This window comes from Eretmochelys imbricata, chromosome 5, assembly GCF_965152235.1.
Source record: "Eretmochelys imbricata isolate rEreImb1 chromosome 5, rEreImb1.hap1, whole genome shotgun sequence".
NCBI classification, from domain to species: domain Eukaryota; kingdom Metazoa; phylum Chordata; order Testudines; family Cheloniidae; genus Eretmochelys; species Eretmochelys imbricata.
Window position 1 is genome coordinate 39860224 of NC_135576.1, and position 17854 is coordinate 39878077.

The 17854-nt window shown below is 39.1% G+C and overlaps 1 protein-coding gene across 4 annotated transcripts in view; it reads left to right on the top strand.

The window, feature by feature from the left end:
* The window catches only part of IPO11 (importin 11), a 311009-nt gene that overhangs the window by 183805 nt on the left and 109350 nt on the right, over positions 1-17854 (top strand). For all 4 annotated transcript variants that reach the window (XM_077816907.1, XM_077816909.1, XM_077816906.1 and 1 more), the window contains exons 24-25: positions 1124-1203; positions 8479-8559. In XM_077816907.1, coding sequence (XP_077673033.1) covers positions 1124-1203; positions 8479-8559 — 161 coding nt within the window. The remainder of the gene's footprint in view (positions 1-1123; positions 1204-8478; positions 8560-17854) is intronic.

A 17854-nucleotide genomic window follows, 5' to 3' on the forward strand; every position in this document is an offset into this window, starting at 1 on the left:
AGATTCCTAAGTAGTTGGGAAGCCTCCCCTGATGCAAACCCTGGCTGACCCAAGCCCTCATTTAGGCAGGCACATCTGCCCCTGTCCCCACAGCCCCCAACCCCATGGTCTCTGCAACCCCCTTCTCCTGTCCCCAGACTCAATGCTGTCATCATATGAGCTCCTAAGCCCATGCCCCAGTGTGTCCCCTCCACAAGCCATTCTGAACTCCAGTCTGTGACACCCCCCCCCCCGAAGCCCTGTGTGCCCCACTCTGTTCTAACCTGGTTCTGCGTGCAGGGTGCTGTGATGAACTTCCACTCTTCGGGGAATTCTGCAGCCCTGGGCATAGCTTTTTTTCCCCCTAGAAAATATATTCTGCCCCAGAAATGTCGCAGTTCCCCCTTTTGCCCACCAGGGGTGGTTCTGACATCACAGTGGTCTCTTGTGGGCAAAAGGCGGAACTGCAGCACTTTTTAGGCAAAATGTATTTCATGCAGGAAAATACAAAATTATGTGGGACAGAGGAATTCCACGTGTCTGCAGATGCACACAATTCACCCAGGAGTAGTGTGTGTGGCCTCAGTGGACACTGCTAAGTATTGAAGTGCCACACAGATTCCAATTGTGCATATCCACACAGGCAATTGTTTTACTGGTAAATAAACTTCATTATTTTCCTTTGTGAAAAATATTACACTAAAAGGGTAATAATTTATTACAAATTTCTACTCACCAATCTGCCTTTTCCCCTCAGTTGATGTAATGCTTGTAGTAATATTTCATTCAAAAATAGAATGGGATATTAGAGAGCAGACTTACTTCCCCTCAATTAATGGGTATATACCATTTGCTGTCAAGGTGGTTTTTCCCAAAGTTTTAGTTGTAGAAAGTTTATTAGCCATGTATTGGGAGTATGAATCCAGGTATATGGATCTGTAATTCCTGACTTATTTGGAAAATAATATCCTACCAGGTAAGTAATTCTGTGATATAACAAAACAATAAGAGGAAACTAAAGCAAACAAATATCACACAAAGGTAAATATGACTAATTGTTTAAAAAGTTAATTGTTTTAGTTAAATCCTTGTAAAAATAGTTTGTTGGCAAAGACACTGAATCATCTGACACTTATTTTTGCAGAGCTAAGTTCAGAAAACCTCAGAACCTGCTTTAAGATCATCAATGCTTATATTTTTTTATCATCTTCTGAATTTCTACAGGTATGTGGGGAAATGAAGTTACTATTTTGTGAAGCTTTGTGTTCACCATTTAATTTTGATTGTTAGTAGTGTATTGTGCCAAAAGACACTTTTCTACTTTTTCCTATATCAGGACATATTTTTCATATCAAAATATTATTTTGCTGTAATAACTGATTCATTGCACATTGTGGGCTTTCAGTAAAATAATGTAGTTGAAAATTCTGGTTTCTAGACTTATACAGCATTATATTAACCATATTTACAATTTTAAAATATCCATTGAAACATTCTTATTAGGGAACAATAGTTTGAAATTTTTAATAAAAATAATAATAATGTTTTTATTATACTAGTGCCCACAGGCACCAAGTTAGTTCTGAAACAAAACATTGTGCTAGGTGCTGTATACATACATAGTAAGTGATAATCCCTTCTCCGAAAGAGTTTACAATTTAATTAGGCAAGACAGACTGAGGAAGGAAGTTGGTAGTACTGTATTCTCATTTTATAGACGGGGAATTTAGACCCAGAGATTAAGGATCAGATTTTTGAAGGCATTGAAATCAATGGGCGCTAAGTGCCTAAATACTTTTAAAAATCTGGGCCTAAATGACTTTCCCAAAGCGTCTGAGGAATTCTGTGGCGGAGGTGGGAATTGAATCGAGATCTGATTTTAAGCGCAGTGACTTAGCCATAAAATGATCCTAGTCCATCTCTTTCTCTGTTGTGCCTCCCTTCCTGTTCCATTTTGATCGTAACTCAAAGGTTGAATTCCTTTCGTTTTAAATAGGAGTGTAAGAGACATGCAAGAAGTATTTTTTTTAATTTATATATGGGTTGTCAGGAATAGCCTATGTGATGCTCACCTGTGCAGAAGTAGAATTAATGTATCCAGAATCAACTAGGGTTTATTGGAAAGAAAAGGGAAGTTTTCATTTTAATAAAATTGACTGCATTACATTTGTTTTCTGGTCAACCATCCTCTGTCACCTGAAACTGGTTATTGCTTGAGTAGCGTAGAATCCCCCATTTCACTGTAATTGAGACAATCTGAACTGTCACCTGTTAGGCTATTTTTAACTGTGAGAGAAGGAAATCAGACCTGTTTGTTACGCCATCCCCTAAATCTCTCTGTTTTTGCAAGAAGAAAGATGTAAAATACAGAAAAATTGAGAAAAGTTGGGCTTTGTGCATTCTTTTATCTAAATTTATTCCTGTACTTTGATAAAGCTTAATTTGGAACTTAATTTGCTTATTAAATAGCTATTACTAAAATAAGGTGTATATTGATCCTATAATTTTAATTTCTTTAATAAGCAGAAAAGTCAAATGTCAAGTGAAAATTATTGGAGACTAAACTATGTTCCATATGAAACTCTGCAGAGTTCAATTTAAATGGATTTTACTTCTGTATCCAATCTAATTTAAAACGTAATCTTACTTAAATTCTAAATGGAGAAATTTATGATTATATACATATTTTTTAAATTGTTGAATCGTAGTCTCTCAGGGTTATAACATTTAAAGGGGCAGTGGTTTTCATTGAAAACGTAAGTCAAAAGTATTCCCCCTTCCCTATTTGGCTGTAGAATTAGTATTTTTTGTGACTTGATTTCCATGATAATGTTTAGTAAAGCAAGTGTTTAACAGGAAATGAAATTATTGAAGTAATTCTTACTTTCTGGACAGTACTAAGTCTTTCTTTGATTAACATTATTTTTAAGTGTAGAATTCAATTTTTTGTAGATATTGTACATGACAGGATTCTCACAGAAGAGACTAGTGGTGAAAATCTGTTGAATACTCTTTTAAAGAAGAAAGATATTATGCACCGCTTCAGTTAAGAAACATTTTTGAGTGTCCTCACGATTCTTTTGAAAATTATATCAGAAATACTGTCACTGTAAGAATATTTTATTCCTATGCAGGTTTTGCTAATGGGTAGTTAAGGTTACTAAGTACACTTCTTAGTACAATAACTAAAATTCTAGGAAATCATCAGTTAAACCAACAGTCTCATCCAGTCCAGCCTCATCTCAGATGCTCTCCCATCCAAACATCATAATACCAAATTAAATACTCCTCAGTCCTTCCACAGGTGACTCTCTTTTGATTCCATAATATAACTAACCACAGTGCACACACGTCCTTCCTCATAATCACAATTAAATGCATAACTTGAACTCTGATTTTTCAGCTAAATTAAGATTTTACATGTACAATTATGTGCAGCATTAAATTTAATGTATTTGTAAATGAACAAGTATGAAATTAGAGTTAAGACTGTGTTTGCAGAAGTCCTGAGTATCTGCACTTCCCAGTTGAAATTGAGTTCTCAATATTTTTAAAGATCAAGATTTCTCAAGTTGGGTAACCAAAAATGAAACATCCTAAACTTTGGTACTATTTTTAATTATACAGTACTTGTGAAAGGTAAATAAATAAGGGGGATCTGCTGAGGCCCAGCTGAAGGGAGAAAAAGAGACATAGTACTGAGAATTAGGTAATCTACAGAACAGAAGAAAATATAAATAGGTGACTGATGGAATGTGAATTGAGATTGAAAGAATGGAATAATATAGGAGGCAAAGGGACTGCAGAATCCAGAGGAAAAGGGATGCTGAATTGGAGGGGAGGAGGGAGAGCTGTAGAGGAAAAAGTCAGAAGTTAAAACAGAATGAACAATAAGCAGAAAAAAAAAATGAAGAAAATCCTTAGAGATAAAAGGAGAAAATGAAAGGACAAAGATGGAGAAAACAATAAACAAATAAAGACACAACATTGATTACTTAAAAATGCATATTGTTATCCACTCTTTGGCTTTATGTTCAATTCCAGCCAAATAATATTTCTGAACAGCTGCATTCTACACTATCTGAAGATTCCAACTAGAAGTAAAAGATTTCAGGTTTATCAATCTGCTTTTTCCAGGTATTAGTCCAGATTCTAAGCTTTGGTATACTGCTAATACTAATCAAATGAGAATGACAGAATCTTGTATACTTAAGAATTTGAATGGAGTTGCATGTAGTCCACCCACACTACGGTGGAGTGGACCATTGTTCCTCACTAGTGAGGGAATGAATGGCCTCTAAACCAGAGGGATTTTTTAATTCCTACCTCAGAAAAGGGTAAGCTGCCAAGAACTTTCAAACAAGCTGTGGTCAGCCATCTGCCTGTCACGGGGTCCACTCACCACTAGGGTGCCTCCTCCTGGCTGCTCTGGGCATTAAGTCCTTCCAGGTGCTGTGCCTTCTTCTATCAGTCTCTCAGCCCATCTCTGCAACTCCATGTGCTCTATCTTCGTGACTTGGTTCTCAGGCCAGGTCACTATGGTCCTCCCCTTCTGGGGTAACAGAGTATTTCAGGGCAAACCGTCCCAGGCAGTCTACTCTCCACTGCCTGGCCTGTGCCACATCCCCAGTGGTTAGCAGGGGAATCTGGATCCACCCTTTACTCCAGGATCCAGATCAAGGGCCCTCTCTTCAGCAGCCAAGATCTGCATTATCTTATTCCTTGCTGCTTTTCCTCTGAGTCTTTCCTCCTTTCTGGCTATCCCCCATGTCTGGATTTGCCAGCCCAAACTCCCTTCTCCCAGGGAGTGACGACTGCAGAATACTTCCCTGCAGCCCCCAGCTGCTCTCAGCTACTGGGCTTTATACAGGCTCCACCTGTTTCTGTCCAGCTGAACCTCATCTAATTAATCCCTGGCTCTACCTCCAGGTGCATCTGGGGAGTAAATTGGCCCATCCAGCCACCTTAACCTCTCCTGGGAATGGTGAAGGGCAACACCCCATCATTCTGCCCAAGAAATCAATTGTGGACACTCTTGCTTCTTGCCTCTCTTTTCTGGAAAAGATCCCTGAGAAGGTGGTTGTTGGCCAACTCCAACATATGGCAATCATAGGTTCTTTGGACTTCATCCACTCAGGTATGACCACCCTATGGCACAGAAAGAGTGCTCGTAGTTGTGGCTGACAATGTCAGGGCAACAGACAGAGGTCAGGCTGCCACAGTGATCTGTGGTCATAGGGTATTGCTGACCTGACTACAAGACCTTTTAAAGCTGATTGAATTAAACTAAAATAGTTCCACTTGTTTCTGTCAGTACTAACTTGGATACTAGTTTTGGTTGGCTGCTGTTCCTTTCTGAAGACTTTCATTCATAGATTCCAGGATTAATCTGATCACCTCTTCTGTTCAGTGATAGACATGTTTATATATGAGACAATATGGTTTACAGTGTTTTCAGGAGCTTTTGAAAAATGTATCTTGCTCCTATTAGCCTATGGACTAGAGCTATAGGCCAGCATGAAAAATACCTGTATTGTCACACCTCCTGTAATTTAAAGGAATAAAACAACTCTGAATTTTTGTACTGTATTTAATTGTAGTATATTGCAAAATCAACTTCATATTTTCCTGCTTTGCTGATTTTCAGTTTTCCTCCTTATTTATTATTACTGTAATCAGCCAGTAGATGGTACCCAAGTGCAAGAAGCCAAGTCCTGGAGGCTCAGTGGCTTAGGGCAGTGGTTTTCAACTTTTTTTCGTTTGTAGCCCCCTAAAAAATGTTTAATGGAGGTGCGAACTCCTTCGGAAATCTTAGAAATAGCCTGTGGACCCCCAAGGACCACAAGTTGAAAACCACTGGTCTATGGTGGTAACAACCTTTGCGAACCCCAGATTGAAAGCCACTGACTTACAGGGTCAAGAAGTCAGAAGATTCCAGGACTGTTGGGAGGAGCCATGGGGAGAGATGGTGCGGAGGTCACCACCTTGGCAGGGCTGTGTGGGTGTGGGCCTTGAAGAAAGAAAGAAGGACTGTGTTGTCCTGGATGCAGGTGAGCGTAAACCTGGGGGGAAAGGACTTGTGATGGACACTGCTAATTTGGGACTGGTGGTGAACACTTTGAACATAGACCAACAAATTAAATAAATAAATCTCTACAGTTAACAGAGCAGTTTATTTTTTGCCTTATGGCCTGGATCACAGACATTCACTTGCTTCACTTGCAGGATAAACCCCACAATCCGACCGCTGTCACCAATTTGTTTTACATACATGCACCCCCCATTCCATCTGGACACAGGTGCTGGTAGATGTCCTTTTTCCTCTTTGGGATGAGCAGAGACCCTGTTTGTCTATGTTCATCTGGAAGCCCCTGATTAAAAGACCCAATTGCACACACAGGAGTTCTGAGACCATTTATATAAAAGAATATTAGGCAAGGAAATAGGTACAGACCAGTGGGACAAAATGTGATAGAGGACTGGGGAATTCAACAGCAATAGTGAAATATTTTTTTAAAAAAAAAGCACAATCCATTCTTCCGCCTCTAGAAGTATCCAACCCCACCAGCCACCTAAGGCCTCTGATCCCACCAGTGGTGCATATAGAACTGAGATGCAATAGCCTAGTGAGGTTGGTGCTCAGTATCTGCTCAGGCTGGACCTCCAGCCTGATGGGGTAGGATACTCCTCAGCTACTGATACTTCACCTTCCCTTGGGACACACATGTGCGCACACACACACAAACCTAAGCCCAAAGTGCTTACCACCAGTCCCAGTCTAGCAGTGGCCATCACAGTCATGTATCCTGGGCTCACCCACATCCAGGACAACATAGTCCTTCCCTTCCACCAAGGCCCTGCCGCGCTTGGCTCCTCCCAAGTGTCCTGGAATCCTCTGGCTTCTTGCCCCTCTAGATCATTGATCCTCGTAGACTTGGCTTCTCACAGTTACATGCCATCTACTGGCATATTAAATTATCCTGGATATTTGCTTGAAAACACAATCTTTATTTCTCGGTTTATCAATTCCTGATACTTAGTACTGCCATTATCACATGGATTTTAAATCATCCCTCACTATAGTGTCTGGAGGTCAGATTCTGTCACTCTTATGCATAGTAAGTAGTACCTTATTCACCAAGTAGTTCCACTGATTTGGGCTACTGTCTGAGCAATGTACTGCCTACTGTGAGCAAAGGTGACAGAACCTGGCTCTTGGTGGCATTTTTTCTCTTTTTTTACAGAAATCATTACAGACTTTAAGGCTGTAAGAAGGAACCATTATGATCTACGACAAAATTTTTAAAAATGCTTAAGTCCCACTTTCAAAAGTGATGTAGATATGTAGGAGCTTTTAGGTGTGAGAAAACCATAAGGCTTATGCTACACCAGCCGATCAGCCAAAGAGACCCTTTCATTCCCTCCTCAAGCTCATGAGGAAGATGAGTGCTGCTCAGAAGGGGAGGAAAAACAGAGGCGGGCAATCCTTATATGGGGCCAAGAATTTTCTTTCCCCTGCTGTTCTAGACAAAGTACTGAAGATTCAAGGGCAAGACATTTGGAGTTTTTTAACTTCTGTTTCCAGCCACTGGATTTTTTTGTGTCTGTTTGCCAGATTAAAGAGTCATCTGGTACCAGATGTCTTCTCCTTGTATAGGTACTTGTAATGGAGTCACCTTTCAACCTTTTCTTTAATAAGCTAAAACAGTTTGAGCTTGTTTAGTCTCATGGTAAAGAATATTTTCCGGACCACAAATCTTTCTTGTGGTGCTGTTCAGAGGCCCCTCCAATTTTCAACTTACTTTTTAAAATGTGGACACCAGAAATAAGCACAACATTCCAGTAGTGATCTCACCAATACCAAACACAGAGGAAAAATTACCTTCCTAATCTTCAGTATTCCTGTTTATACAGATCAAGAAATATCCACAAGTAAGGTATATAGCCTTTCTTCACTGCCTAACTGTGATTAATCTATAATGCTGTTTGGAGAAGTTAATTGTAATATTATAGAAGTTTTGATAGCTTTTTGGATTACATATAAATAACAACCGATTAGTTTAGAAACAACAAAGATCCTCCTCTCTATGGAAGTATTGCTAGCAATAAAAAAGAAAGAAATGCACATAAGGGGAGAGAAAGATACAAAAAATGTGATGCAAATTGATGAAATCATCACAATTCTCAGCAATTTTAAAAAAAATTCAAAGACACTAGCTGGTCATTTTGGATTTTTTGTGGCTGTACAGTAGATTATAACTTTTCAATAACTACCATCTTCCTACAATGTAGAGGGTAAAGTTTAAATGTCATGCAATTTAAATGTACGTCTTGCTGCAGCTTATGACAGAATTAGTTCTTTGAGTTTCACTTGGAATAGCAGTTGTAAATAAAATTGATTTACAGAATTCGTAATATGTCAAGGTTTAAGGGGTTTTTTTTTGCCCTTCATATAATGCAAATAGCAAATGTTTCATTTTGGTTTTCATTTAATTTCAGGTGTATTCAGGTGACCTATGCCGATCATTTTGTGAGCTCTTAAAGGACATAACTACTGAAGGTCAAGTTCAAGTGCTGAAGGTAGGGTATATTGTCATTTTTGGTGTTCCACTTAAAGTGAGTAAAAAAATCAGTAACTTATTACAAAGAGCAGGCCTTTGTAACACGTTTAGGTATAGCATTTAGCTCTTACAATCATCTTAATACTCCAGGGGCCTCTCATTGTTTCCAGTAGTAATTACTAGTGAAAGCACCGGTTGTTTTTTTGTTTGTTTGGTTTTTTTTGACATTTTAACCATACAAATTTTAACATGCTCACTTGATGAAATAATATTAGTACATTTAGTTATGAAGTCTTTTGTAATATAAAAATGGAACAGGAAAGATTTGGGATTTTTATAAGAAACAGTAAGTAAATTTCTGAAACCTGTCATGGGTAACAGAAATATCTGACGACGAGTTCTGTGTAGCTTGAAAGCCTGTCTTTCACCAAAAGAAGTTGTACCAATAAAAGATATTACCTCAACCACCTTGTCTCTCTAACAAAAAATTATCAGTCATATAGTGGTAAAGGTATAATGCTCATGGATTCATAGATATTTAGGTCAGAAGGGACCGTTATGATCATCCAGTCTGACCTCCTGCACAACGCAGGCTACAGAATTTCACCCACCACTCCTACAAAAAAACCCTCACACCTATATCTGTGCTATTGAAGTCCTCAAATCGTAGTTTAAAGACTTCAAGGAGCAGAGAATCCTCCAGCAAGTGACCTGTGTCCCATGCTACAGAGGAAGGCGAAAAACCTCCAGGGCCTCTTCCGATCTGCCCTAGAGGAAAATTCCTTCCCGACCCCAAATATGGCGATCAGCTAAACCCTGAGCATATGGGCAAGATTCATCAGCCAGATACTACAGAAAATTCTTTCCTGGGTAACTCGGATCTCATCCCATCTAATAGCCCATCACAGGCCATTGGGCCTATTTACCATGAATATTTAATTACCAAAACCATGTTATCCCATCATACCATCTCCTCCATAAACTTATCGAGTTTAATCTTAAAGCCAGATAGATCTTTTGCCCCCATTGCTTCCCTCGGAAGGCTATTCCAAAACTTCACTCCTCTGATGGTTAAAAACCTTCGTCTAATTTCTAGTCTAAATTTCCTAGTGGCCGGTTTATATCCATTTGTTCTTGTGTCTACATTGATACTGAGCTTAAATAATTCCTCTCCCTCTCCGGTATTTATCCCTCTGATATATTTATAGAGAGCAATCATATCTCCCCTTAACCTTCTTTTAGTTAGGCTAAACAAGCCAAGCTCCCTGAATCTCCTTTCATAAGACAGGTTTTCCATTTCTCGGATCATCCTAATAGCCCTTCTCTGTACCTGTTCCAGTTTGAATTCATCCTTCTTAAACATGGGAGACCAGAACTGCACACAGTATTCCAAGTGAGGTCTCACCAGTGCCTTGTATAACGGTACTAAAACCTCCTTATCTCTACTGGGTATACCTCTCCTGATGCATCCCAAGACCGCATTAGCTTTTTTCACAGCCATATCACATTGGCGGCTCATAGTCATCCTATGATCAACCAATACTCCAAGGTCCTTTTCCTCCTCCATTACTTCTAATTGATGTATCCCTAGCTTATAACTAAAATTCTTGTTATTAATCCCTAAATGCATGACCTTACACTTCTCACTTTTAAATTTCATCCTATTACTATTACTCCAGTTTACAAGGTCATCCAGATCCTCCTGTAGGGTATCCCTATCCTTCTCTAAATTGGCAATACCTCCCAGCTTTGTATCATCCGCAAACTTTATTAGCACACTCCCACTTTTTGTGCCAAGGTCAGTAATAAAAAGATTAAATAAGATCGGTCCCAAAACCAATCCTTGAGGAACTCCACTGGTAACCTCCTTCCAGCCTGACAGTTCACCTTTCAGTAGGACCCGTTGTAGTCTCCCCTTTAACCAGTTCCTTCTCCACCTTTCAATTTTCCTATTGATCACCATCTTATCCAATTTAACTAATAATTCCCCATGTGGCACGGTATCAAATGCCTTACTAAAATCTAGGTAAATTAGATCCACTGTGTTTCCTTTGTCTAAAAAATCTGTTACTTTCTCAAAAAAGGAGATCAAGTTGGTTTGGCACGATCTACCTTTTGTAAAACCATGTTGTATTTTGTCCCATTTACCATTGATTTCAATGTCCTTAACTACCTTCGCCTTCAAAAATTTTTCCAAGACCTTGCATACTACAGATGTCAAACTAACAGGCCTATAATTACCCGGATCACTTTTTTTCCCTTTCTTAAAAATAGGAACTATGTTAGCAATTCTCCAATCATACGGTACAACCCTTGAGTTTACAGATTCATTAAAAATTCTTGCTAATGGGCTTGCAATTTCCTGTGCCAATTCCTTTAATATTCTTGGATGACGATTATCTGGGCCCCCCGATTTAGTCCCATTAAGCTGTTTGAGTTTCGCTTCTACCTCAAATATGGTAATGTCTACCTCCATATCCTCATTCCCATTTGTCATGCTACCATTATCCATAAGATCCTCTTTAGTCTTATTAAAGACTGAGGCAAAGTATTTGTTTAGATATTGGGCCATGCCTAGATTATCCTTGACCTCCACTCCATCCTCAGTGTTTAGCTTTTTTCACAGCCATATCACATTTCCTCAACCACCTTGTCTCTCTGACAGAAAATTATCAGTCATATAGTGGTAAAGGTATAATGCTCAAATATCCTTCTTAAGATTTGACTGATTTTCTGTACGCTATTATTTATGGTGAGTCTGATGCTACTTGTTGGTTAAAGTATTGATTAGAGGATAGAAGTCCTAGAGAGGGAAAGTAAAACACAGCAGCAGAAAACCCAAGTGTAGATGTAAAGATCAAGACTTAAATTAATAATTTTCTATTGTGAAATTCCTTCAGAAGATCCCCATTTTAAGAAGCATACCAAGCTGTATGATCACTGGACCATTTTAAGCAGTTTAGCCATTAATAAGCATGTACTCTTTAATCCAAATATGACTGTACAAGGCTTCGCTTCTGTAATGGAACTTATTTTTCTTCTCCTTTTTTTGTTGATAGATGGAAGAAATCTTGAATAATGCTATTAAGCCACTGACCCATAAAAGCAAGAATGTCATGATGCAACATAGAACTTGCAAAAAAAAAAGTTTGGGTCAATTAACACAGCTCAGGGTGAGAGGCAAAGGTGGCTCTAAGCTACCTTTTTATCTCCCCCAATCCTTGTCCCCTGCTCAGGCCTATCTTGGAGCAGCCTAAAGGCACCAGCTCTAGTGCTCTGGTCATGCTTTCCCCAGATGTTTCACGCACATCTGTTCTTTGCACTGATGGAGCTGGATTAAAATGGTCATGAGATTTTTTCCCCAGTCACTTAACTCTACAGGCAGCTTAGAGTATGGAGCTTAGTGAGGACTTGTGAGTGGTAGTGGCCCAGTGAGTGTAATGTGACTTTAAAATAATTGTATTGGTTTGTTCCATAGCCTAGCAGCAATACTTTTACACTGTAGAGACAAATTTGTGAGTGGCCAACCATTGTATTGTAAAGCTGTTGTACTCAGGAAACCTCAGGGACCTAGTTACATTTGCCTTTACTTGCATTTGGGTGTGATGAGAGAGAACTAATGGAAGCTAGATAGTTGTGCTATTTATACTTTTTTAAAAAACAAACAAACCTACATTAACAATTCACCACACTGGAACATTCCACGTTCAAAGAAAGACCTTGGGGTCAGCACTATTGTATTTAATATATGGCTAGCAGTGAAATCTTGGAATCTGCAGGAAGCTAATCACAATTGTATTTGACTATAATGGCAGTTCAGATACGAAAGGGATATTGTGTGAGGTGGACATAGGTTTAAATAGGTAGGTATTTAGTATAATGTGGCCTAGAATATAATATAGAGGATACACATCACTATTAACTAAAAAAGAAAATGCAAAAAAATAATTCACAACTCCAAATACATTTTAGAAAATTGCTATTATTTTATTTTTAAACTTGGTTCTGAATTTAGTTATAGTTTTAGAATATTTTACTTTTCATTATTTGGATAAAAGTGCAACATTAAGAAATTGTATTTAATTCTAAAATTGCTTAAAATATTTCTTAACCTAGATTATTTTGTAATAAATAACAAATGTTTCTCACTGACATATTAAAAGGTAATTAACTTTGTCTAACACTCCATAAATCTTAGGGTTTTTCCCATACATCTAAGTATTTGGTCATGTGGGTAGTGAAAACTATTTTATTTTGTGGCTGCTTCCTTTCTGTAAATGTAATATTAAATGTGGTATATTGTAGTTGCACTCTTCAGTATACTTTCAGCCTGCAAAAATGTCATCCAGTTCAATTATTTTAACTACAAGTACAACCAAGTGACAAATGTCAGAAAAATTTGGGGGGGGAGGCATGAGTGTATGTGTGTAGATTCTGTATTACCTTAGCACCGAGGAGTTCTAGACATAGTTCATAGGCACTGTATAAAAACAGAGAAAAAAGATTATCTCTGCCCCAAGGAGTTTACAATCCGAAATATAAAACAAGAGACAACAGATGGATACAGTTGGAGGAGTATAAGAAAACAATGAGACAATACTGGTCATAATAGGCAGTTGTCACAACACACCAACATCTTAACCACTGTCAAGTGTTTTATAGGCACAGTGGCAAAGCAGAGTTTTGAGGAGGGATTTGAAGGTGAATAATGAGATAGCTTTGCAGATGTTTACAGACAGTGCTTCCCAAGTGTGCGGGGCAGCACAGGAGAAAGCACAAGGGTGCTTGTTTGAAAATTTAATAAATGGGCAAAGAAGTTTGTCATCATAGGCTAATTGGAAGCAAGCTTTGGCAGCTCTGTAGTGAATGAGAGATGTTAGGTAAGCTGGACATTGACTGTAAAGGGCCTTGAAAGTGAATACACTCAGTTTATGTTTGATGTACTAGAGAAGGGGAAGACAATGTAGGGATGCAATGAGGGATGTGACATGGTCAAAGTGACACGGTAGAAGAATGATCTTTGCAGCAGCATTCTGAATGGAGATGAGTGGGGCAAGATTGCATTTGTCAAACCCAGAGAGAAGGGTGTTTCCATTAGTCAAGACACGAGATGAGAGTTTGGACAAGATTTTTAGCTAGATGGATGGTTAAGAAAGGCCATATCTTAGAGATGTTATGGAGAAAGAATTGGCAAGATTTATGTATAGCTTGGATGTGAGGATCTAGAGAAATGTTGGAGCTGAAGATGATGCCCAGGTTATGGGCCTGATGGTGATGTTGTCCACACTGATCAAGAAGGGAGATAGCAGGAGGGCTTGAGGAGGATGATTAGGAACTCCGTTTTAGCCATGTTGATTTTGAGCTGATAGCTAGACATCTACAAGGAGATGTTAGAGAAAGAAGCTGAGATTTTTAGTATGGACAGAAGGAAATAGGTCTGGAGTAGCGGTAGATCTGTGAGTCATCAATATAGAAATGGTAGTTGAATTGAGATTTCCCAGAGATAAGGTGTAAAGGGAGAGGAGAAGAGGACTAAGGACAGAGCCCTGTGGAATCCTGACAGAAAGTTGAAGGACAGATGAGGATGATCCTCTGAACAACATACTGAAGAAGTGATGAGAGAGGTAGGAGGAGTACCAAGAGAGGATGGAGTTATGGAGGTGAAGGGAGGACAAGATTTCAAAAAGAGGAGCATTGTTGATGGTATCAAAGGTGATTGACACGTCAAGGAGGATGAGGATGGAGTACTGCTTCTGAGCTTTAGCTGGCAGAGCTCATAAAAGACTTGGCAAGAGCAGTTTCAGTGGCATGCAAGAGTCTAGGATAGAATTAGGGGAGAGGGACTCCAGATAGTGATTGTAGATGGCGCATTCAGTGAGCACTGTTTAGAGCGGAAGGATGGTCTTGTGATTTAGGCACTGGACTGAAAGTTGGGAGGTCTGGGTTAATTTCCTGGTGCTGCCACAGATTTCCTATTTGGCTTTGGGCATCTGATTTAATTTCTCAGTGCCACAGAGTTCCATCTTTAACAAAGTGGATAATACTCCCTTTTTCCCACGCTCTTTGTCTTGTTATTTAGATTGTAAACTCTTCTAGATAAAAATTATCTCCTACTTTGCATTTGTACAGTGCCTTGCACAATCTTGGTTAGAGTACTAGTTGCTACTGTAATATAAATAGCTGTTTTTATAAATTGCATTGTTGGGTTCATTCATGTTACCTTTTTTTTTTTAATAAAGTTTTTGGGAACTCCAGATAGATATTGTGAAAAACAAATCTTGGTAAATTCATTTCTGAGATCTAAAAATACAAGTATTGACACTTTAAGTATGCCTTTTGAGGAAACTCGGAAGAAAATAAGAGATTCATACTGTGCAATTCAGATGTTAGAATAATTATGGTTTATTACTGTCACTGTTTGAAAAAATGATGTCTTTGCTAGGAGGTTTAACTGTGTCTCTTAAGTCTTAGTTTGACTTGCATTCAGTTTTATTAATACAACATTATTATTCATATAGCAGAAGTCTTCAATGAACTGATTTCTCATTGTGATATACTGTTTATGATAAAAAAAATTGCAGTGTATTTTGTCCCAAGGAAAGCCAAGAAAAACGTTTTCTGTTCTGAAGTATTCATGATGGAACTTGAAAGTTAACAAGCTCCTTTTTTGGTACCAAAATACTGAAGAAGCTTTGTTTCCATTCTCACTCCAGTTCCCATCTCCCTCCCCCCAAAAAACTATCTATATGGGGAGATGATTTCCAATAGTAGAGGCCTTTTTTATCTGGCAGACAAAGGCATACTGAGATGTAGTGCCTGGAAGAAGAAGCTGATCAGTATACAATTTTCTGCATACAGTACTTGTCACTTAATGTACCTAGGCTGGTGGTGTCGAGCCTTTGGTTTGGGGGCCACTTTTGATCCTTGAGATGCTAAATTGTGGCCCTCAAGGGCACTTCTATTCAGAAGAAAAAAATTATTTGATTATTAATTGAAAATGTGTTTCCTGAGCCAGGCCCTGTGATTTTTAAAGTGAAGTACTTGAATCAACCATCTCACTCTTGGGATTATGTCTGCAATTAAAAACTCGTGGCTGACCCATGCCAGCTGACTCAGGCTCACAGCGCTTGGGCTAAGTGGCTGTCTAATTGCAGTGCAGATGTTTAGACTTGGGCTGCAGCCCAAGCTCTGGGACCCTCCCACCTCATAAGGTCCTAGAGCCTGGGCTCCAGCCTGAGCTCAAACATCTACACCGCAATTAAACAGCCCCTGAGCCCAGCAAACCCAACCCAGCTGGCATGGTCCAGCTGTGGGTATCTAATTGCAGTGTAGGTGTACCCTGGGAGGAGGTAGTGGACACTGTTTTCCTATCTGCCTCTCATTGCCTTCTTGCAGCCCCAACAACAATTCTGATGGGATCCCATATCTCTGCAAACAGTTCCATTAGGCAGTTCATTGGCCACCCTCCATCACTGTTGGGATGCGAGAGCCACAGGAGGAACAGATTGCAGCCCAGATGGTTTTTAAATGGCTTCCCTTACTCACAGTAGCCTGGTGGAGGGGAAAAAGGGAAGAAGCTGACAGTCATACCTCAGTTACGGTTCCTAGGTGGCTTGTGGCTGCAGCACCAGCTGATTATGATCCCCAAGAAATCATATGCCACTTGGCTATAGCCAGAGTGCATTGTACGCCAGCCGTTCCCTCTCCACATCTTCAATATGCTTCTGCACATCTCAACATTTCCCCTGTGATAGATAATGTGGGGAAGGGAGACATCAGAGCCACATATACTGGCTCTGTACCCTGCTAGTGACTCTCGCACTGGGGGAAGTCCCAAAAAGAGATTTGTGGGTGATTTCTGCTCCCTTTTTGCACCCTGAGAGATGCCAAATGGAGCAGAGTGGCCCAGAGGATCTGTCCCAAAATATTGATTGTAGCCTCTTGACCTTGGTGAAATAACATGTTTGGCCCTCAAGCTGAAAAGGTTGGATACCATCTCATTCACTGCTTCATTCATTCACCTTCTTTTTGTGAACAAGTAGAGACAACTTTAGTCTTCTGATGCTTAGCAATGTGGTATGAATTTATATATACATATATATATTTTTTAGTCTCCCCTCTTAGTCTTCTATCTGGTTGTATCTCTGAAATATACTTGGAGGAAATTACTTTGTTTTGAAAAATGCACCAGTATTTTGTATGCAAACATCTGTCTTAAACTACTAACGTTACAAATTATGCATAATGTTTTTAAAGACACATGCTTTATTTTAATTACTTTGTAATTCAGGGAACTTTCTCAGTGTATATTTCAACAATCTAATTTACATTAAATCCCATAAATTACTGACCAGCAAACTGTCATGTTAAGGTTTCCTTCCATATCAAAAATTGACATGCCATATTTTCCTCTCAACGTTTTAATATTAAGGCAACTTTGGGGCTTAGATATTGTATGAAAATTTATACTTTAAAGAAAGTAATTTGAATACATTGATTTTGAATAATCTTGTAAACTAATCTGTTGAATTTAGATAGGCTGGATCTTTCCTGACAAAATTTTGTTTTCTTAATATCTACAGTCAGTTTCCACTGGGTGTTTATAATTTTTGTGTAGGGTTAAAAAGGCTCTGTGTACTAAGCATTTAGAATCTAAAATAGAGTTATTCTGTGTTTATAGCCACTGAAGTACAAAATGTCCACCTTGAATTAAGATGACCAAATGGTTTGCATGTATATTTGTGGTGTCAACTCATAGAGTACTGGATTACTGTTCTTGATAATTTGTGATTCTCACTTGGAGACATTCCGAAGAATGAAAGATTTGGAGATGGAAGGGCAAAATTCTCTCTTCCACTCCATCCTGCTACAGTGGTAGAAAGGGAATGTAATCTGTGCAACTGATCATTCTCCCAACACAAGGAGGCCTCCAGCAGATGCAGACCTGGAGTATTAAGCTCCTATGCATCCTTAATCTCTGTGCCTGAGGTGTAGGGGAGTCTTGGCTGGATTGTGCTGCACTTTGGGTATCCTCTCTGCTAGATGACCCTTTGGGGGCCCCATTGCCTATTGGCACAAGTTAGAGCAGCCTTTAGAACTACTCTAAACTGGATTGGAGCTGATCAGAAAGTGAAGGACTAGTAATTGGCTTTGATGGCCATCCCTCCACCCCCTTTGTGTCCTGAGCTTATCACAGCCACAGCAGAGAATCTGGCTCAAGATATTTAAAGGAGAGACATTGCTCAAAGCTGTACTATTTTGAGCTGCTACTCTAAAAGTTATGCTTAGAGTAGTAGAAAGAGGCTTAGTTACTT